At 44.9% G+C, this 23,949-nt stretch overlaps 1 protein-coding gene across 2 annotated transcripts in view; it reads left to right on the top strand.

Annotated features, from left to right (window-relative positions):
* Positions 1 to 23,949, top strand: part of SPECC1 (sperm antigen with calponin homology and coiled-coil domains 1) — a 1,474,528-nt gene that overhangs the window by 883,061 nt on the left and 567,518 nt on the right. For both annotated transcript variants that reach the window (XM_069615230.1, XM_069615231.1), the window contains one exon: positions 9,082 to 9,238. In XM_069615230.1, coding sequence (XP_069471331.1) covers positions 9,082 to 9,238 — 157 coding nt within the window. The remainder of the gene's footprint in view (positions 1 to 9,081; positions 9,239 to 23,949) is intronic.

Here is a 23,949-nt window from a genome sequence, read left to right as displayed (position 1 = left end):
AGTACAGGTGGAGGAAGCAGGGAATCGAATCATGAATCAATCAATCAGCTACTTGTATAGCGTACGTTCACCAATGCCAGCATGAGAATTCACCCACGCGTTTTGTTCCCCTTGAGAAATTGACTGAAGCAAAAATGAGACTGCAGTCAAACAAACTCGTAAATGACTGCATTTGTGTCATTTATGAGTTTCCTTGTCTCGGGAGGATAGCTCATGGGCAACGTGCTCGCAGTGAAAGTAAGATGACATGGAACACCACAGGTTCGATCCCCGGGTCCGTGGTCAGAAACCTATGGGTATTAAGCGCGATATAAATAACCAATCATATCATTGCGCTTTATAAGACAGTGTTTTGGAGCGTCTTGTGGGCATAGTGCAGGTCCCTGCTGTGAAAAATGTGGCCTTTAGAGGGTCAAGTGATGCCCACACCAAAAAGGTAAAGGGAACTTTTTAGGGCCTGTTCAACAATTTGCGAAGTTTGATGGGATAATGGAAGATCTGCCGTGAGTGATTGCAAAGGAAGTGCAAAATCTCAATATATTAATACAGTTGATGGTCGAGAATGTCAGATAGCCTAAACATGAGCAGGTAGCAATGTTTTTTTCCTAATTCTTTATTGCAATCCAGATATCAGTCACCAAGAACAGCTTTCCTGCACCGTAGGATTTGTGCACGGAAATGCAGCTAGCATTTGTATTCAAGAACACAGTCTAAGTTTTGAAACAGTTGATGACCCTGCTGGAGAGCGCTTCACAAATGTTTTCCTTCAAGAACTAAAAGGCTACGATCTTGGTGTGAATGGCTGCGAATAGCAGGGATAAGACAATGGGGCTAATATGAAGGGGAAAATCAAAGGACCTAGAACGTGTCCTTGATATAACGTCATGGGGTTTCTCTACGCCATGTGGTTGTCTCACTTAGTCTGGTGCTGGAGTATGCTGCCAAACCTACAACCAAATCAATAACACTATTTGGAATGCTACAGAGAATGTATGTCCCTTTCTCTTCCTCAGCATATTGTCAAAGCCTTCGCGACATTTATTTTTGAAAGTTTAACAGTGGAACCACTTTGTGAAACATGGTTAGAATGTAAGATTCAAATCTGCCCAGTATATAATCCTGGGAGTCAATGATGCTGTTCTTGAAATTACAGAAGAAGGAAAATTTAATGCATTGTTAAGTCTTAATCCAAACGCTTTTGCTCATCAATTAGACTATACAATTGTATTTACCCTGGTGGCCTTGTATGACCTATTTGTTTTGAGTAAACCTAATAAGCAAATCCATGCAGTCCAGGTCTTTGGAGAGGTCTACTGCTGTCCCTCCTGTGAGTTCTGCTAACGGTTTTACAGAACTACAGAGAAAAGGTATTCACAGAGGCTCTGCTAACGGCCAATGTGATGGGCACTAATTTTGATGGTGACGCTTTCTTCGAACGGGGCGATGCATGGAAACTCAATTTTGATTATCAATGTCAAGTTGACAATTCTCAAGACGCAAAAGAAAAGTTTATGCTAGAATTTTAATGTCTTGGCAGGCACCTTAATTAAACTATTCACGTACGATTTAAATGAATGAAGGAACACAATGCAACATGGCGCTTTCAGCATGACATTAACAGGGTTTCCCACTGTGCTCTTCCTTCACGATGACTGCAGGATCTTGGAGGGGGCACCAACCTCTGCTGGATACGAACATTGATTCAATGAACATAACGTCATTATCCATGAAGGATAGATCTAGAAGGCACCCTTAAACCTCTTTGTGTACTGAAGTTCATTCACTGGTGTAACCTTAACAATCACTTCCCCAAAACCGAGTCCCATTTGGAAGACAGAAACCGCGAGGTGTGCAATGCGCTGGTCTTTGAAGCACTACTGCGCAGAGCAACAGAGGTTTGAATCCCGGATCCCTGCTTCGAAACCGAACTCGGGTACGGTATTAGGTACGTTATAAAAAATAAAGTGCTGTAACCCGCGCGATCACTTCCCCAATACGTAGTTCCATTCAGGAACATGGAAACCACTAGGTGTGGAACAGTTAATTCATTGCTGTAACCTGTGCGATCAGGTCCCCAATGCTTAGGATGCTTTATGCATTCTACTGATGATACCAAAAAATGGGGTTGGCTCTAGATTTTGGAATCGACCTTGCTGAGCTCTATTGTCCCTCGTGCATTGGAGTGGAATTCAAGAGTCGCAAAATAACAGGAGTTGTTAGAGGTTTAGCCAAAACCCCAGTTGTTGAGTAGAAGGCGGGGGGTGTTCTCCTGGCTATCTTGCTTTTGTACTTTAAAGAGATTAATCTTTCACACTGGTTGTTGCGATACAATCTTGTTTTTATTTGTGCAAGCGGTAGTAGTGTTCAACCAGGAGCGAAGTGCTGAATTGAACACAGAGCCCAACAGGAGCCACTGTACCGACAGGACAGCATCCCCCAAAATGTACCTGGACCCCACATGGGGCACCAGACCAGAAAACAATAGCCTTGATAAAGACCCACGGGTCGAAACATGTGTCGGCTGACAACAGGCGATGTAAGAGCCCCAGATGTACTATATGTATACCAACAAATTGAAGACAAACCTACCGCTTGCACAAATAAAAACAAGATTGTATCGCAACAACCAGTGTGAAAGATTAATCTCTTTAAAGTACAAAAGCAAGATAGCCACGAGCACACCCCCCGCCTTCTACTAATGATACCAGTCTCTGTAGCCAGTGGAGAAAGGAGTTTCTTCAAATTGAAAGGAATTAAACAAATTGCTCATAATTTAGCAAAGACAGGCTTGTCTCATTAGCAATGCTGTACATTGAAAATAACATTGCTCTTAGTAAAGACATTTCAAATGTTATCAGTGACTTTTTGCAGAAAAAGCAACTTTTGTGTGCTTGCCGTCTAAAAGAATGTTGTTGCCCTTGCCCTCTTGAAATCCTGGCCATATCAGTGTAGTGTTTGTTTTATCGCTCAATTCCATACCATTGTGAACCAGGTACTTCAAACTTTTCACACAGTGGCTGTGCAAGCATCTTTGCACTTTGATTCTGTTTTAGTACATTTTTCCTCGGTCCTTAAATGTAGTCGGGTCCTGCATGTTTGTTGTGTTAAGCATTCAGATACGTTACAATTGGTCATCTTGCCATTCGTGTTGTAAAGGTGTGTTTAAATATTTGTATAATTTTCATTTATTTTTTTCGAAGAGGATCCACAGTGGGCCGTGAGGAGGACCACCAAATATTGTTTCACTGCGGCACTGCCCGAGTCAAAGCCGGCCCTGTGCAGCTTGTTCAGAATACACATGTGGTTTTAATGTGGACTCTTTACTCTGGAAGCTACTAAGTTTGCATATATTGCAGTCCTCAACCTCTCTATAAAGGAGTATTTGCCTCTCTCTGTACATATAGGGTTGCCTCTTGCTTTTCATTGGTGTACATGGCCCTTTGTAGCAAGTGTATGTCCCTTGTTCTGCACAGTTCTGTATATTGCCCCTTCGTATTGTAACGTTTTATTGAGAGGCCACCCTAAACACAGAGTTCCTTCCTGCCCCAATCAAGGTGTCGCACAACAAAATGTTTAATGTCAATTCTTTCTTAAGCCTATTTCTGATTCATTGCATGCCCCTTGGATCTCTCCCCCTTTGCCACTGATGAGCCAAGAACCAGGCCGGTGTACAGAAAATATATTTAGATTTATTTAAATTAGAGGCAATGGAGATCACACGAAAATTACACACGCCACTTTCTTTTTGGCACACAAACTCCTTTTTACATAAAGAAATCACACAAGTTGGTTGGGACGAACACAAGTCACACAACTTTATTTTATGCTGATTTCAATAATAAAATAATCAACACTGGTCAATGAACAAAATCAATTTACATATGCAGTCCTGTGCAATTTCGATTTTCCTGCACGCTTTACAGGCTAGCAGTGTGGATTACAGATTTATACAAATGCATATGGCAATTATTATTTCACCGACACTTTTGCTTAAAATAAACACAGGGTGATTTTGAAGTTTGATTTTCAGCCCCGCCCCAACCCCCCACCCCCACCCCCACCCCCTACTTTGGTCTTTGTTGGGAAGCTGGACTGAAAAATTGGTATGATTTAGGAATTTGGGATTTCAGACCCCCCTCCACTTAAAAGCCTGTGTTGGGGAAGCTGGCAGTTAGGGATTGTTCTAGTTTAGGGACAAGGACACCCCCTTCCTTACAGAAGTCTGTGTCAAGAGGACAAATGGTTTTACCCAATTAAATTACAGGCTATAGTTTTCAGCGTACACTGGGAATGAGCTTTGTTAATTTCTAATGTTAACAAAAAAATTCACCCTGGAGTGTTTTGCTAAATGGGAATTAAATTAATATTCAGTCAAATAGGCTGAGGATCTACACAATTTGCCCACTATAAAGCGAAAGGATTTAAGGCAAGCATATTCCCCCACATTTGGTTTCAAATGGCGCAATTCTACTTACATTGAAAACCTCTATTTAAAGTTCAAGAAAGACAGCTGCATTTCAGGACCCTCTTTGAGGACGGGGCAGGGGTCCGGTCACTCCACTCACAAGGATGGTCCCCAGATCTTCGCCATATGGGGCCAGTCAACTTTTAGGCCTCACCAGCAATAGACCGCTCCACCCAGATGCAATTTCAGCAAATCTCCTTTGGCGTTTCCTTGCGGTTGTCAGTTGATCATTTTTACCATCCCCCCTCCCTTATACTGCATCTACTTTATATACCAGTGATGACACCATCAAGATGTCAATATTGGGCAGTGCCCTGCAAGAATTCTCGCAACCCGGATTGGACAGTTATCCTTCTCTCCCCCCCCTCTCCCCCCGTTCCCCAGTCCAGCCTCTCTTTAAGGATTAGTTTAGGAGTCTAGAACAGAAACATGGCAACTCATTTGAAATCCCCCCCCTTTTATGTTAACTTTTTGGCAAAAAAGTAGCTATGTGGCAAAACTTTATAATATACTAGTAACTGCCATAATGTGTGTGTATATATGCAAAATACGACAGCCGGGTCTGCACCATGTTGCACAAGCATGTGGCAATTTTCCACAGTTTACACCAAAATCGCAATAGTTATGAACATGCGATTTATTTTCCAAATAACTAATTTTACCCTCCACCAACATGGCAATTGTTAAATTCGGGACATGTTCAGAGCAGCTAGAAACACATTTTTGCCTAGGTCACAAGCGGATGGATTTTATTTCAACAAAATCGCCTGGAATTAATCTTAAAAATGGCACACAAATGAATGCAGTATGACGTATGGTTGCATAAGTTATGATAATCCTTTGAAACTAATGAGAAATCTTCATGTGTATGCATATTGGAGCTCTACAGGTCATTTGCCATTCCTGGCCAGCATGTGGCCAGAGCTTCCTGGATTGGGTTTTTATTTGCCTCTCTGTTGTTTGAAGTTGGTAGGCTGCAAGTCGTAAATACTTGGGATGCATCGGCTACACAGAGATCTCCCACTGCAGATCATGAACTAGGCCGGCCCTGTGAGGTCACAAGACCCTGCTGACATCTGGCATCCTGTCCTGTTATCTGAAGTGGACCACCATTTTGATCTGAAAGCCTATTTTTTTGTATTTTTGTTTTTAGAGCTCAGCTTTTCTAGATTGCAGCCCCTCCCCACATTCCAGTCACACACTGGCTAAGCCATTTGCTCTCCACAGTATGTGCCTTCAAAGACAACGGGTCTGGGGAAAGTTTGTTTTCAGCACCCTTTAGAGCAGCAGGCCACACTTTATTGCAGTTGGAATTAGCTGGCATGCAAGAGCCAGGCTTGCAGTGGGGGAAGCCATTTTCTAATTCTGCCCAGTGACCCACCGATTGTGCTTGGCTGAAATGCACTCACGTGTTGCATTTCCTAACATAAGCCTTGATTCTTTGAAATACTGTGTATGTTACTGATCATGGTTCATTTTGCTTTTGCATCAGTGGATGTCTTCTTTCTTCTCACACAGTATTTGTTTTAAATATGACAGCTGAAAGTGCGGGGCTGTGTGAGAAACCTGAGGGCGTTCTCATAACTACTCCCCTTGGATACTCTATGCAGGTGGCCAGGGAAAGGCCATTGCTTTTAGATGCTGCCGTTGGGGGTGGACAAGCAAGCGGGGACCACCTGGATGGAGGCTCCTTGGGGATGGTAAGTGGGATGCCCTGAGGGTAAGACACAGTATTCCACGCCCTCCTTTCGGGGAGAACCACTATCCCAGAAGTGGTTATAGGATATCATTCACCATGTTCTCTTGTCTCTGAGAAGAACATGCAATATCACCGTAGACATGTTAGAAAGAGGAGTAGGATTGGGGGAGGTACCTTGGGACAATAAACAGTATTCCTTTTATTCTAGTGACAACCTACCAAACCTTCCCCCGACCTTTATGGGTAATTGTAGAACAGGTCCCCTCTATTCCTCTCTTGTACCAGACAGGACTGAGACGAAGAGGAAACAACTGAGAGTAATGAACATCACATACGTTCATCACTCTAATACTGAGACAAGGAAGAAGCAACTGAGAGTAATGGACATCACTTACACTCACTGCTTTAGTACTGGGACGGAGAATATGCATGACGGTCAGGCATGTCCTTTTATTCAGTCAGGCCGCATTGGTTGATGTAATACAACTGCAGCCAATTAACGGACCACAGGTGTATAAAAGGTGGAATGCAAAAGCACATTGAAAGCAGCAGTGGAAGAGGAAGCAGCAGCTGAAGGAGGAGAGACCTGGGGAACTTGGGCAGAGATCCTTTTTATACCCAGGGCTATACTGGAGATCGTGAAACTGAGACTCAGAGATGCCGACAAAGATCCCTGGAGTCCTGCCCGTGGGACTATGCAGGACGTGGAGCGCAGGCAGAGCTGGGCACAGAAGCCGGCATGTGCTGAACGAAGCATCAAGAAAACAGGCTTTCTCACTTGGGGAGAAGCTGCAAAGGGGAGCTACCAGATCCTGGTAAGTGTCAGGGACACTGGAACCACCTGGCCGCTCCAGGGGGCTGTGAAAATAGTAGCGGTCCACGTAAATAATCAAAGTTGCATGTATTGAATACCGAACTGAATGAAATAAGCTAAACTGCATTTATTGAATCCTGAAAAGAAAGGAAAGGCAAAGACTATGCATTTTGAATATTGAATTGCATGAAATAGCACAACTGCTAACATTGAATACCAACTTTGAATGCAAATAAACTTGCTAATTTTGATCTATGAACTGAAAGAAAAAAGGAAACTAAGTTGAAGGACTCTGAGTGCAGAGATTCAGTCAAGGTTGAGAAAGTGCTTGTTGTGGAGCTGAATTTGAGAAACAACTGGTTTATTGAAGTTGTGGAGTTGCATTTAAGAAAAAACTTCTTTGGCTGAATATTGAACTACTCAAAGAGAACAGGGAGTTCCTGGTTGCGTGACCTGTAATGGGTAGATTGTGTGATCCAACAAATGCGCCCAGAGCAGAGAATCCCCCATATGCAAAAAAGGAAGCTTGCTATTGGGTCAAAAAGGAAAACAACCGTTGGTACATATAAGACTTGGGGGAAGGGATCACTGAGCTGTAAAGAATTGTTGAAACACAGTGTAAAGACAAAGCTTCAAGATACTTCTTTTTTTGACATCTTATGATATTGAACTTGGGAAAGGGCATCCTGACATTTACAAAAGTGTGGAACTTTGTTAGTTCAAGTCCAAAAGAAGGTAAATTGAACATTGTAGCAAATTGTTGACATCTGGGGAAAAGAAGCTGAAAAGTAGGCCCGAGCTGGAAATAGCTCAGAACTTTAATTTTGGAACACTGTTTAGTTTATGGTTGACATCCCTACACGTTGTTTTGTCTTAGTTGTGAAGGAAGGTTAGGTTTTGTGCACAGACAGACTTTTCAGTTGAACTTACTGACTCAGACAATCCTTAGTTTCCTAAGGTAAGGAAATCCCACCTTATCACAGGGTAAATTAGGCCTAACACCTTCCTGGCATTTTCTTTACTAAAAGCCTTTTGTTATACATAGAATCTGTTGTCTGTGTCTTCTTTCATGATGCCAAACTTTTCAGTCATTAATAAAAATACATTTGTAATTATCTGCTGTTCGTTTTATGCTGAAAAAGTGAGGCCGGGTTGTCACAGTGAACCACTTTTTGATGGGTGGCAGTTTCAGTGAAAATGCAGCATTTATTTCTCAGCCAGCACTGTGATGTGCCTTTCCATTTTACACTCCGATTACATGTTTTTTTTTCTTCAGCTTTCTCTGGGTTTCTACTGCAGAAAGGCACCTACATAGTCTGCCTCAATAGGCCAATTTTTAGCGTGAAGATTTCTGAATGCTGGCATGTCATTTTTCCAGTGGGCACTTCAGTTCTGTTGGTTTGGGGCCTTTGATTAAACCCCAAAGTATGTGCCACTTCTTATAGCTGTTTTTGCTCACCTCTGTCAAGGTGCATGCACCCCTCTTGTACAATTATTTGCTTTGGGCTGCTTTCTGCAGTGCACTAGCTCTGTGTGCCACCTCTGTACAGATGTATGCACCACCGGCTGCACATTTGTATTCAACCTGCCTGAATGGCTTATGAGGCCTCCTATGTTCATGCTAATGCACCCAGTCTCTAAAGGTGCATCCACCCTATCTATATCAGTGTAAATGCCCCTCTGTACAATTGTAAGAGGCTTTCTGTACAGATGGAAATGATAAATGTGGAAGGGGCTGCTCTGTGTATGGAACCCACTCTGGAATTGTGTGCATCCTATCTGGACTAGTGCTTGTATTCTCACTGTACCGGTGCATATTCCCCTGTCTGTTGGTGCACCTGCTCCCTCTCTTCATGGAGGTTTAGAGGTGTGCATGCTCTTTCGGTGCATGTAACTTTGTAAGCTGCACGCATCACTGTGTGCAAGTATATGTGCCCCCTCTGTACAGTTCTATATGGCCTCCCTTAAGAGATTTGTGTGCACCCCCTGGACAGTCTCAGGTGGCCCTATGCCTACCTACAGCATGCTCATATGTGGAGACCCTCTTCCCATGCTCTGCAGGGACATCAGCATAAGCAGTTGTTTTTGTGTTTGTTTCCGCAGACCTACTTCTCCGAAGCAGAGGTGACAAGGGGCGCCCAGACTTCTACCTGCGCAAGAGCCCTTCTCTGGAGTCCTTGCACAAGCCTCTCCCACTGGGTTATAGTGCGAGAGGACATTCCGTCACCACAAGCCGGTACACGCCCCAGAGCAAACTCAGGTAGGAAAGGAACCTCCTACAGCAGTGGAACGATGAAGCAACATCGGCATAAAGAGGCACCAATTGAAATGAGTGGCCTTTCCCATTTTCTATATATAGTGGAGTAACTTTGCTGAAAATATTGGGGGGGCGGCATAACATCTAATTGAAAGGGGCCCCTGCCAAATGAGTGGGACAAAACGTTACACCACAAAAGTTGGGGGGGGCAAACACCCCTGTCCCTCCCCCTTTCCCCCCAAAGTAGGCTCCTGCCTCTTTGTGCCCTGCTACCATGAAACTGACTCTCCCAGATCTTCCGGCCTGTCAATGGCTCTTATCTGACATGTGACGGAGTGACACTGACGCAGCCATACCACAAGGTTACCAAGCGTGCTCAACAACTCATCACACTTGCCCCTTTGTGTCTTGCATACTGCAAAAGCCTTTGATACTTAGTGAGCTCAGAAATGTGTGTGTGAAATTCAGCTAATGCTGCAGACATTGATGCAGTCCATCACCACACAGGGAATGAGCTATGTAGAGAGGCGTTGCTACGGGGGGAGGGGGGCCTAAGGGGGCTGTAGTCTATTGGTTGTAGCCCCGGATAGAATCTCAGGAGCTACAACCAAAAGGCTAGCTAGCCCTCAGTCCCGACAGTTCCGACATTAGCGTAGCCCCGGGTCTTTTCCAGACCTAGCAACACCCCTGGCTATGCATAAACGTGAACTTCACACGACCCTCTTTTGAATGCCGGAAATGACGTTTGACTACACATTGGGCCTCATTATGAGTTGGGCGGTGTGGGGAAAATGCAGCGGTAATCCCATTGCCGTCGCATTACTGCACCGCCCAACTATGAGTTTGTCGGAAAGTTGACGGATTCACCTCCAGCTGTGAGCTGGAGGTAAATCCGTCACCTTTCTGCCACATTTCGGTGGAATTAGGACTGCAGCAATTCTGTCGAAATCCCCCATGGAGTCCACTGGACTCTAATTAAATGGAGATGAGCACCGCCACCACCACTTGTAATCGGGCAGTAATACCGCCGGACCAAATGGCGTTAACAGTAATAAGGTTTGGTGGCATCTCAGCAGCGGATTTACCACTGAGATAGCTACCAAACTCGTAATGAGGTCCATTTGTAACTTCAAACCTAGCCTCCCAGAATGCCCTCCCAGAAATCTAAGGGCAACAACAACATTGGCCACAGGTAAAAGGGGAATGCGAGTCAATGCTTCATTCACAGCCTAATCAAATAATCTCTGATTGTGAATCAAGGTAAATAAGTAATTGTGTTGAACTAGTTACGCTTACCTAACAGTGCAATCTGACGAACAATATTGCAAGTCCAGCTATGGTTATTGTACAACCAGTAGTGTTTTCAAGTGCTCACATTTATTTATTTATTTGTTGTTTTTATAAAGTGCCTAATAACGTACCTGAGTTTGGTTTCGAAGTGCAGATCCGGGATTCGAAGCCCTGTTGTTCTACATGGTCTTGCTTCCACATGCAGTGGCAGATATAAGGCATAGGACCCAGAGGGCAAACATGACAGAGGGCCCCAGGTGGGTAGGTCATGGAGGCGGACTCTAGAGTGGGAGGGTTGCACAATGATGAACTTCAGAGACCAATGCTACGTTTTTAAAGTTGTGTTTTTTACAGTTTGCTGTGTTGGGGGGGAGGGAGGGGTTTGACTCTAGCTAGAGACTGCTGGGCCTCCTCGCCAAGGTTTTGCTGTCAATGGTAGTAATATTGAAAGATCAAGCCTGAAGCTAATGTTGGAAATTATAGGGTTCAATGCAATGGGAGGGGACATTACAGGAGGTGATATCACAGAATAATTCCTACAGCATGCAGAACCATTTTGTGCATGTCCCCGGTTTTCTTCCACAACACACTTGAAATGTTATTGAACACTACAAAGTTAAAGGAGTCAAACTTTTAATCTCCAAACATACCACGGGTTACCGTTTTATGGCTGTTGCTTGTGGCACTTGAAATAACCCTTAACTCCAACCCATCACCTCCATATCTCCTCCAGATGCACAGGGCCCTGCTGCAGGGTAGTGGATGGAAATGGAGAGGGAATAAGGGAAGGATAGTGAGGGAGAAAAGCAGAGAAAGAGCAGGTAACATGAACACTGATGGGACAGGAGAGTGGAGAATGAAGGAGGGCAGAAGCATGAGGGGAAAGATTGAGAGTTTGGGAAGATAGGAGACAGTGATTGAACAGCGGCAGGTGAGGGTAAAAGGGTGAATGGGTACACAGAATGAAAGAGGGCAGGATAATGGGGCAATAGTTAATAAAGCTCAACATTGAGGGGAAATGAAGGGTGAACAGGATTAAAGGGCAGGAAAATGGAGAGCAGGGGGTTCAGGAGTGTTAGGAGAATGGGGAATAAAAAAGAGTGAGTGAGGGAGGGCAGGAGAAAGGGAGAGAAGGGAGGCAAATGAGTGAGCAATGGGCAGCGGAGGGGCAGCAATGTAAAGGCAACTGGTTTGACATGGATAACGTTGGACGGAAAAATTATGAAGGACGGCAGGCGAGTATGTGAATAGCAGCAGAATGAGGAAGAGAGCGGTATCTTTAGAACAAAGAACCTTTGGCAGACATGGAGAAAGAAAAGGCGAGAGGAGGATTAAGGCAATGTGGCAAGAACAGAAGATGACAGTGTTCAAAAAGAGCAGGAAAGAGTGGGATAGTAGAGAGGTAATTGGTAGTACGAAAAGGAGGGCAAAATGACTGCTGTGTGGGAGAAAATGGAAGCAGGAGAGAAAGAGTAAAAGGGGAGAATAGTTGCGATGCGAGGTGGGCATGTGCTTGCCCTAGCTGCCCACCTATACACAGTCACAGCTGCAATAAATAAATGAACAGCTAAACAATTAAAATGCAGCCACTTGAAATAGAATGTATGCTCCACCAGCATGCCCAGTATCAGCTTAGTGTGAAACTCATTTCAATAAACCAATTCGAGGTTGATGATCCAGACACAGGGGTGTCTCGGTAAGGACTGTAGTCCCTTAAAAGGTGTGATTGGTGGGTGATATTAAATAGGAGAGCAGTATAACGTTGCATGCTGTGTAAATTAAGGGCTCAAGCAGATAACTTAACATTGAATTCTCCTTCACTGTGAATCCCTTTTTTAAAGCCAAATGATATTGTTTTTAGGTCCACATTCCTTTGCAGGCTGCTACTGAATTTGTGCATTCAAGGTAGTGAAAATAAAGCTGTACATGTATTTTTGCTTGACCTATTTCTATAACAATGCATGTAATGTCAGGTTGGTTTCGTATGTGATTTCTGTACTTTTCAAGGCAGTGATAGAAAAACTATTTTTTTTGTTTGTTAACCCAAACCTTAAAAAATATCGATGTGCCCCATCACTGGGAAGATATGTAGTCAACTGTTTAAATCACAGCCTGCGTCCAAATACTGTTTTCACCACTTTAACAAAATGTGTGATCCTGGGAAAATCATTTAATCTCACTGTGCTTGATCTGCTGACATAGGGTGTCACAAAGTGATTTAGTTTGCATTTTGTGCTATGAAGAAACACCTTCATGGTTTACTAAACTATTGATTTGTATATTTATAATAGTGACTAATAAGATATTGCACAGCATATTATTCTCTTGGCTTACACGTGAAAACTCATTTTAATGTCTTTACCAGAGGTATCTTAGGGTATTGAAGACTGATGACACTGCTTATGTTATTTTCTGTAATGTCGCTACCGATCATGTCAATCCATATTGCGCAAATTAGGGTTCTGCATATCTTTTTCTGGACAACGGCGGAAGACAAATTAGAACATATGCATGCCTAACCATCCCACAGTGTTGTGAACTTGTTGTGCTGTGTATGTGTTCAAACGCCTCATGGGTGCGGGGGAAAATATGCAGCTGCCCCTATTTTGGCTGTCTTACTACACAGCAACATATTTATTTCATGGCATTAAATGTGCACCTTGCCTTGTGGGCATGTTACAGGCTGCCCTTTTTTGGCTGCTGTCACCTTAACTCCGTCAAATATTTTCATACCGAGTGTTCTCCTCCGCCCTAGTAAAACAAAATTGAGCCCTCCACCTGCCTAGGCGTTGGCCCAAAGGATGTCCATGGGGGTCCAGGCTCTTTAAAATATACGCAGATTTTATACTGCTTACATTTTCTATTAAAAGCAGTCACCTGGATCCTTTTTATATTAAAAACATTAATCTTAATCTCATTTTAAAGAGTCTGCACCCCCCCTGACATACTTTTGGCCCTCTAGTGTGAAGACCACTGCCTTAACTGAAGACTTTAAATGGTCATTTGGCAGCAGGTTACAGACGGCCTTTGATAGCATCCAGCAATATTTACTCCTATTTGCCTTTTAATCTAGTTTAATTTGCGTTAGCACCTTGCTGACGGAGCAGTTACTAACTTTTCAGTGGCTGCCCTGAGAGATTAAAGAGCATTCCATTGTATCCATTACTATTTAAGCAACCCAAGGGTGTCACAGACACTGTCCCCAGGGACGTAGTTTCACCAAAATGCCAGGGGTAGTGGAAGTGACATCACATGACCCTTACCCTCTGATGACATCACAGGAAGTGATGTCATTTGACCCACCCCAAAGTGACATCACCGGATGCGATGGAATACGACCTTTCACCCCTCGACAAAACAAAGTTGCATCACATAGCATTGTTCCCGAGTACACTACAAAAAATATGGTTCCGATATCGCTGCAAAGTGATATACATTTCATACAAGAATGGATCACCATATGTATCGTTAATATCTGTGTGTATAGGCCCATATTACCAAATCAATGTGAATGCAAGCAGACATCCAAGGCCAAATGAGAATGATGTGTTATTATATAGCCCTTATGCTTAAGCGCTTCATATAGAACAAATATACATACAATATCCCCCAACCTGTGTTGGTACTCATTTATCAACCTCAGCAGGATGAAAGGATGAGTTGACCTTGCTGGGAGTCAAACCTGCAACCTGCAAATCACACACACATTGCAGCAGGCAGCACTCAACCCACTGAGCATCTTTACGGCTATAGCGATCGGAAAACCAGCCACTCCAGAAACAAAGAGCCGCATGCTGCTGGCCACAGCCCATGAGCCTCAATTGTATAAAGGCGCTATATAAATAACACATAATTATCATTATCAATTTAAAAAAAAAAATATATATATATATACATATATCACACAGCCACAGTAGTGGCTGTGTAGTTATGGCTAAATTGCTAATCCCATAGGAAGAGCACTTTTTGGGCGGTTCATAACTTCGCTCCCCCTGGACGAATCCTCACCAAACTTTGCAAAAGAAGTATATGGCCCACTTTGAATTGTTCTGCAAAGTTTGGTGAGGTTTGGTCCAAGGGGGTAAAGTTATAAGGGGGTCCCAAGATTTCTTTTTTTCCCATAGACTGAACGGGGAAAAAACTTTGCTTACGCCTACAGCCCAAACCTCTGGAGGGATTTTCACCAAATTTGCGGCAGGAGCATCAGCTTGGTCCCGAAAGCATGCTTTTCTTTTTGGTGAAAATCCTTCCAAAAAGTAGGTCACAAAAAATTAGTGATATCTATGTTCACTCCGCGGACAGGACACCGATTGGTTAATCGGCTTGCGTCATGTCCACGGACACGCGACGTGTTCGCTGATTGGATGGTGTAGAGCGTGAAGTGCGTCAGATTTTTGGAAACGCCCGCCATCTTGGATTTGCGGTAAAAACATATTAAAAAACACAACATTGCACTTGTCAGACTTATCAAATAATCTCTGGGGAGGTGAGGGGTGATGAAGATGGGATGGGATATGGCTGCAAGAAGCAAAAAAACGGGTGCTTTTTGCCGCGTAAGTCTGCAAGCAGTTCTGATGTTCGCGGACAGTCCTGTGAGGTTCGCGGACACCTCTGCATTACAGGGTTGGTGAAATGCAGTTTGTGAATGGCTTATAACTTTGGCACCACTTAATAGAACTGCATGAAAGTGTGCATGTATATTTCTGACCTGATTCCGAATGAGTTTACAAAGTTTGGTGGGATTCTGTCATGAGGGGGCAAAATTAGAGAGGGGGTCCCAAAATAATGCAATGGCTTATAAATGTGGTGCCATTTGACAAATCTACACAAAGGTTTGAAAAAAGATTATAGATCTAGATATAAATGTTTTTGTAAAGTCTGAATGGATTTTGTCAAGTGGGGCTACGTTATATGACGATTGTATGTGCATACATTTGACACTTTTTTGAAAAAATAAAACATGGGTGGATTTCCAACAAACTTATGTAAGGAGCATTGGCAAGGACCTGCAAGCAAGGTTTTGGAAATGTGCCATTGTTTTATTTTTTGACAAGTGTCATAATGTAGCTACAAAAAAATAGCGGTATACCTTTAGTGACTGAGGGGTAGCCTGTGGCCATGGGCAATGACCAGATTGTCTGGGTCATGGAATAAGGTCATGATCCGGACAATCTGGCTACTGGCCATGACCACAAGGGACAAAACATAGGATTAAAGTGGCCATGTCCACCTGGGACTGGCTTTGTGGTAAAGGTATTGGAAATTAGGATAGATTTGAAAGGGAAGAAAAATGTGCTTGTGGTAATGTGGTCATAGGGTTCTCTTTTTGCCTTCTGCAGGCTGCCATGGAAAGTGTAGAGCGGCCCTGTATGGAACCCCCGCCTTCCCTTTGCATGGTGGCCATCTTGGAAAAGGATTTTCTTTCCTACACCGGGACGCAAAAGGCGTCCCGGTGTAGGAAGAAAAATCCTCTTTTTTAGTACCATGGGTTCCCGCTTTGGGAACCTAGGCTGCTAATGGCCTTCATCCCCCATTTCAGGGGCTGGAATGGGGGGATAATGGTCCAGAGACGTCGTTTGGGCTTCGCTTGGGCTGCTGGGCCGGTATCCACTGTTCAAGTCCCTGGAATGGAGGATGAACGCCACAATATTCCCATTAGCATGACACAAAATGCAAATGGAAATGTTGGAAAATCTTATTGAGTCTATGTACTTTACTGTAAGAACATATTTGAAGTATAAGCCTACAAATATAGTACTTTGTACTATAATATAGTGAATGTTTTGTTCCTGACTGTTACTGGCCTAGATATATCAGTAAAGGAAAAAAGAGTGAGCCAGACATATGATGTCATCAGTGATTTCATCAGTGACATTTGTGATGTCTTCTTTGATGTCCTGGGTGTTAGTCTTAGCAGGTGGTGGCACGAGTTATGGTTGCTTAGCTTACCATAACTGGCGAATTTCAGGGGTTTTTCGGTTTTACTTGGAACCATAACATCCCATTAACAAAGTTTTTTCACAGAATTTCATAGGTTTTTAGTAGCACAACTTAACCATAATGTCCGTTTAACACATTGTTTGCTTTTTTTTCAGGGGTAGCAAGGGAGACCTCAGGGGTCGCAGTCCATGTGTGTTAGTGTGACCAGATTTCCAAAACGAAAAACTGGGACGACCAACAACATAAAAGAGGGACTACCCCATCACAACCCACCAATTACTACCCTTCCCCCCCCACAACCACCACCCAAACATATTTCCAGCACTTCTCCTTTCCATAAACTGTATATGATCTCATTTGTGCAGTTTTGTCTGTGAATCTTGGCATGTTAATTCAAAACAAGCGTTTTCTCTAATTGCTATTACATGGCTTGCTGTACAATCATTTAGAAGCAAGTCTCTGTGGCACAGTCATTAAGTGCTGTGACTTGTACCTGATAGGTTGGGGGTTCGAGCCAATCTACAACTTCAAAATTCTGAAAGTGTTGTGACAAACAACCATTTTAATTACCGTAGCCTCCCAACCATGCAAACCCCGGATGGGGTTTCTGAGGGTCCTTTCCCGGGACTGTCCTGGGAAAGCCGGGACATCTGGTCACCCTAATGTGTGTCCCCTTCCTAACTGTAGGCAAAGGGGGGCCCAATCATATTGAAATGGGACCCCACGAGCTCTGACAAATGTTTAGTCGGGGCCCTGTGAGCGAGAGCGCTTAAGCTGCTCTTTGTTATTCCACTGTGCCTGACTGCCAGCGAGGAGAGAGGAGGGCGTGTGTGGTGTAGCTGCTGTGATGAGATGGCAAGGTGTCAAGCGAGGAAACGGCAGGGCCTGGTCACCCTTTGTCGGTCATCCAAGTGCTAAATCCACCTCTGTTCACACGTCGCGTCCATGACCTCATACCCATGAATTATTTTGCATCATCGCACAAGAAGGAAATCACAAGAATGAAATGAGACGCCCGCCCGAGTGGAAGTGCCTTGGAAGTGCCTGTTCGCCTGGAGGTTACGTTTCAGCTTATCCCGTGGTGCTGTTCGCTCATTGCTTTATTTGGACTTATACTGAAGGTGAACATCTCTCCACGTTGCACTGGATATTTGCCTCGTATTTGGAACTATATAATGCTACACATATGTGTAATATAGTGCTCACATAAGTATTTACAGCACTAATCTACTTATTTCTTATAGGCTCTGCCCCCTTACCTGCTCCGACTATATTAGGCACTGGCCGCGCGCCCTAAGTGCGCGCGCCCGAGCGGAAGTGCCGTGGAAGTGCCTGTTAGCCAGGGCCGCGTGCCGGAGCAATACCTTTTTGACTGATGCGTTTTTAGTAATAGAGAGGTGAAATAATTGTTTTTCCGCCGTGTTCATGGTAAAGAGTCCTACTTTGTGTGCGCACCCACCTTATTTTGTACTCATTTTGTAAGCGGGAAAGAGCTGCCGCTATTTCAGTGTACAACATCTTCAACCTCCTGGGGGAATTCTGCTTATTGTATTTTGCAGTGGAACTACGGATTGAACTGTAGTAGTGGATGGATTGCTCAAATGTTCTGTGGGGCGGTGAGGCGTTAGTGGGCTAATGTGGAACATGTTTATGTCTGTACTCTATATCCTAGCTTCATCATGGTTATAATGAAGGACCTACGACATGCTCTAAATGTTTAATCGGTAAAAGGCCTACCGAACATTCTGTACTCTTGGCCAAACAAGAACGGTATTTGATTTGGTTGCTGGAGTATGGTCGGCTCGCTTCGTAGTGGTAAATCTGTTCGCCCAATTCAGATGGTGAAAAAAACGTATTCTTTGGCCAAACCTGTGTTCGTGTTTAACATGGATATCCTTCCTACTGGGGGCCTGCTGCCCGCCGAATGAGGCGTCAAATGGGTGTAGTGTTTTAGGGGAGCAGCAGCCTCTGGTCAACAGCACTGCGAACAGCATAGGCACCTCTTTTTTTTAATTACAGGCGGAAGTGAGTATAGGGGACAGACACACAAACCCAGCCCTTTTTACGGCACCAATCCAGAAAAGCTTATTAAGTATACAGGAAAATGTGGGCATTCAATCAATGGGGAAGATAGAGGAGGGAGCCAAACCGAAACCTGGGGCCGATACCTCCCTTCTGGCGCCTGTTGTACTAGCAGAGTTGGACAGAAGGGTTTGCCTATCTAAGGGACCCTCCACTCCTGCCAGGCCCAGAGCGGGAGGCTATGATAACGTTCATTTATACGAAGCTTCCGTTGCAGCTTCCCCTCCCCACCACCCAGATACTAATCATATTGAGCAAACCCTAGGGTCAAGGAAGAAGGGCTAAACAATAGGGATGGAGAGGGGTTTGGCAGTCAGATTGCTAACCCTTACAAATTCTCAAGTCCTGCATCCCCTATACAATACCATCCCTGTGAATCTAGTGCTCCCTTCATTGGACCTCTTTTTGAAGGCATTAATCCAGAGGACACTGCCTCAACCCATGCCACATTTCCCGTTCTAACAAGGATCCTAAACCTTCTTGACAGGGGTCAATTGAGGACTCATATGGACATCCAAGAACTCAGATCTCTTATTTTAGTCCGTACAGAGAAGATTTGTAAATTGGAGGGTTATCTTTTGGCTATGAGAGATGTGGATTGCCGGTGGGGCATGGTGTAGCCCCAACCAGTATTTTCTGCCATGATCAGACCTCGCAAACTGACATGGAGATGTTGGCCTGTCCTAAATCTTATGCAGAGGTTCTGGTAAAGGGGAATAACAACTCACCCTCCGCACTTTTGAGCAGCTTGGCGGAGCTTAAAGTTTTAGTGTCTACAAACGTTAATCAGACCAAAAGTCTGAAGGAGAGTATTGTTTTAGCGAACACCAACTTTAAAATGTTAGAAGTGAAGCCCGTAACCAGTGATATTGCTTCCGATGCCGTGCAGTCTTCAACCAACCTAGATAGTTCCTCGGCCCTCTTAAGGGCACTGGAGGAAGGAGGTGGTCAAATTGGTGATGAAGGGGGACTTGGGGATAGGAATTCTTCTCCAGAATGTGCATCTATTATTATTCATCAAATTTCCGGTAGAGAGAAGAAAATGAGGGCTAGAGCCCTCAAGCGCAGGGCGGCCAGGTCAAACAGCTTTACCAAAAATCCTGGTAAAAAAAGTAAGAACTTACCTGCTTTAAAGATTGCCAATACTAATACTAATCTAAGAGATATATGTGGTCTCTCCGCAGAAGGTGGCATTGACTTCTCTCAGCTGGATGAGGAAAGTAAAAAAGCGTTAGAGTTGAAAGAACTGAAAACTCCAATAAAAAACAATCTGGACGCCTCCGACGATTGTGTCCAGTGTCCCCTGGAACTCGCAGTTATGGAGGGACGAGATTATGGTGATGCTTTAGACACCCTGATTGAGGCCATGAGCCACAAGGGCAACAGTCAGGCATATAAACAACTAAAAAAGAAAATTCCAAAAAAAGCTGTACAAATAAATGATGACAGTCATATGTGGGTAAAACTCCCTCAGGGTTTCAACTCCTCTATTGACATTCAGTCGTCTCAAAAAAATATCATTAACAAAAAAAATAACCACCATAAAAAGACGGGCCCGCTTGATAGTACGGACATTAAGCTCTTTTTTAAACCAAAAACTAAAACTCTCCACGTAGTGGTGGGGAAAACGAGGGCACTTCAGCCTCCCCCCAAATTCCCATGATAACATCAACGCATACATTGGGAAATCCCCCCCCTATGCCCCAAGGGAGGGTACAGGTTGGGGAATCTCACTCTGGAGTGTTAGGGGAGGGGTCCCTGCCACAAATTCAGGGGAGGCCCATGTCCTCAGTTTAAGTGGGACTGTGGGGGGGGGGATTCCTCCATCTACTTTGGTGTCCACTCTTGCTCCTAGTGAGGATGTCAAAATCCTGGTACAACGGGATCTAAAGAATCTGGTAGAAGACTCCAGCAGGCAGGGAGTTAGATTTCCGGCCACTTCACACTGTATCGAAGCAAAGCATCATTTACTTGAGAATACTGATACTACAGAAAGATCTTCTAATGATTTTAAATCACTGAGGTCTCCGAAAGATACCGTTGGGAGAGAAAAAACATCAATCCGATCCCCCAACTATGATTGGGCAGGGTCGCGAACCAACTAATTTGGCTCCCAATTTTTTCATTCCATTGAGGCACGGGGGCCTTAGTGACGCACAGCCCGCTATGCACATCCACTCCTCACGTGCCCATGAGGGACCAGTAGCATCGTTTAATCAATCTTGTTTAGTCCCTGCCAAACAACCGCAAATTCTTACATCTGAACAGCATGAAGTGTCAAACATTCCAGAAAGGAATATGAATTCCCATCCACTGAAAGAATGGGAGAACCTGTCGCGAGCTGAGCGCTCCACAGGGGGGGGGGACAATCATACTCCTTATAGGCCCGATGATCGGGCAACAACTAATGATACGTGCAATAGAGTTGACTGGAGAGTCCCACATTTTACAGACTATCCCAGTATTATGTTATATTTTATGCTTCCCCAGGGTGGCCCTGAGTCGCTAAATCGCTTCAGAGTTTTATCCCTATTTAGTGAGATCCCCCGACTATCCATGATCTCATCTGGCGATATCAAATTGGTGGACGTTATGCACCCACTGAGATTTCACTACGGAAGATTGGTCTTCTTCACTCAGGCCATTATGGAACTCATGGTATCGGAAATTGAAGCCCTTCATTGCTTCGGCTTTGATCTCGCACCTTTTAATAATAGACTGATTAGCTGAGGTATCGAGGTAGAGGGGAGGAGTCTTATAGATCCCACCTCGTCCATTTGTCAAAAAGGGATTGAGTGGGCAACTTTACAGACTCAAACCACAGAAACTGATCTGAAATGGATGGCACAAACACTGAGTAAATCACTGGCAAAAATTCAAGCTTTAAATGGGAAACCATAGACTCCTTTTTTCACACAATCGTATCATGGAACTCCAGGGGAAACAAAGTTCTGATGCAGCCATCTCATAGCATTAGCCACTTATGTGAAGCTAGTATTTTCTGTCTCCAGGAGACTTGGGCTCTAACTCCACTGGTGCTGGACGGTTATTGTATACATCAAGTGCCTGCAGTCAAAAAATCGAGAGGAAGACCCTCTGGGGGCCTGCTTATCGCAATTAGAAACACGTTAGCCTTCAAGTGTATTAAGCTCTTTTCGATCCATAAGGTATGCATTGCCATGCTTCTGCACTTTTTTTCCCCCTGATCCTCTTGGTCATCTACTGATGATCAATATATACTGGTGTCCCGATTTGGATTTGAATTAATTTATTAACTTGATCGATGGTACGATTCAGGAATGTCAAATGTTGTGTAAAATACTTAACATCATGATCATGGGCGATTTTAATTCTGAAGTTGGTTCACGCTCAAAGGGGGTGCACAAGGGGCCAATTTTGTATTCCATGGGTTATGGCACTTCTAGAAAGCAATTGCAAGGAGCGTTGTGGTATCAATTTTTTGATGGGCTGGGGCTTGAACTGTGTAAATGAATTTGTGAGCACGGGTTCGACCTGCTACACATGGAGAAATGGCTCTGAGTACTCTACTATTGACTATATTTTTGTGAATATGCACTTACTTAATATCATATCCGACTTTATAATATTGCCCTCCATTGCTAGTGACCACAGTATGCTTAAACTGTCCTTGCAGGCGCATACCGTTGTCGCCTCTAAGGCATCATATCCATTTGCGACGGAGTCCAATAATGCCGGCAACAGAATTAACTGGCATAGTGATAAGATCCTGAAAGTAAATAATGTTTTTTTCAGGACTAAGATAAGAATGGTTTTGATAAAAAAAAATCAGAATTTACACGCATACAGACTTTAACTTTTATGTTAAGGGTGTTATTTTGGGTCCTCTCGGGATTAAGAGATCCAAGAGACTAGGCCAAACTCATGGGCATGCCTTTGATCCCTCTATGTACCTGCTTAAAAAAGAGAGGAATCGGGAGATTCGGCTTTTAGCAAAAATGCTGTTTACTTTCCAATTGGGGGAAAAGATAAAAAAGGCAAAAAATAAATGGAAATCCAAAGCCCGTATTCAGAGAGCTAAAATCTTACAGAAGGATGCGGAAAGCGGGGGGCGTGGCTTGGCGGCCATGCAAGCGTGAGCTAGTCTTGGAGAGCTCCCACTTGATCCGGCGATAGATCCTGGAAAAGGCCGTAAGCAGAAGGAAAACGACAGAACAAAAGCTGGGGAAAGGCACCGGAAAGCCCAGAGAACACACAGGAGAAAGTCCAGGGAAAATCGGAGACTGGGGAGACAGAAACGGAGAGCGCAAGATACGCGGCACCGTCACGCAAAATGGCGGGCGCATCTCGCTGAAACGGCCGCTCGCCCCTGAGAAGGAAGCAGGTGAAGGAAGAAGGAAGACGGGGCTCGGGGGCGCTAACGGCGGACAATCAGCCCAGTGAAGGCCATCGAGTCGCCCAGGAGAGGTGGCAGACTGGTCGCTGCGGGAGACAGACCAGCCGCTGCAGGGGGGAGAAGACTGAGATACGCGCTGCCGCGCTGTGCCAGGGCAGGCAAGCAGAGGCGCGGACGCCCACAGTTGCAGACGGCGGGGGGCGACCCGCAGCACAGACCGTAGCCGAGGGTGAAGAGCCCAGGCGGGCAGCGGAGCTCACGGGGGCCTGGCGGGCGCGGCCCCCCCTGGCCGCCGACAGTGAGGACGGGTGGTTGTGCCTGAGCGGAGGCTGACGGTGGGGACGCCGAGGGATCCAGCTAGGTAGAGGAGACCCCAAGGCCAGAAAGCGAAGGGGGTAAACGGAGCGTTCGGCCCCGGGCCCGAGGGCCGATCTGGAGACCGCTGGACAAACGTGATGCGGCTCCCTTGAAGTGGTACCCAGGCCGTCAGCAGGCGCAACGGATGGTGATACGGTGGGGACACAGCCCCGCGTGCGGCTCGCTCCCTCCCCAAAACACCGAGGCAGACGGAGGTCAATGGCAGGGCCACTGAAGAGAAGGCCAGAAAGGTTAGTCGAGCACCCGACCCCAAGCCCACTCCGGGGATCATAAGACATATGTGGGAGGACACATCCCACTCAAAACAGCGTCTAGGCCGTTAACATAGACCCCCAAAAGGGCCGCGAATTACCCAACTGGCTTGCAACACGGCGGGGGAGGCGGCCCCGATTGCGGCTAGCCTCCTTCCACACACACCAGCACAGAAGAAATAGCTAGGGAAACACCACCCCACGGCAAGAAAGATAACAATCGTTTCCCCGGTGCGGCCACGTGAGACATGAAGATGGGGTGAGGCCACCTATCAGAGGACAGCGCAAGGGGGAGGCCGCAGGAAGGACCTCAGCCCAACAGAATAACAATAAAGCTAAGACTACGAAGTTGAAGCATAGACTTGCATGAGCAAGACCTACATACTGGCATAAGGCAA

Source organism: Ambystoma mexicanum, chromosome 9, assembly GCF_040938575.1.
Source record: "Ambystoma mexicanum isolate Mex_15411 chromosome 9, UKY_AmexF1_1, whole genome shotgun sequence".
NCBI lineage: Eukaryota > Metazoa > Chordata > Amphibia > Caudata > Ambystomatidae > Ambystoma > Ambystoma mexicanum.
This window is presented reverse-complemented; position numbering and strand designations above follow the sequence as displayed.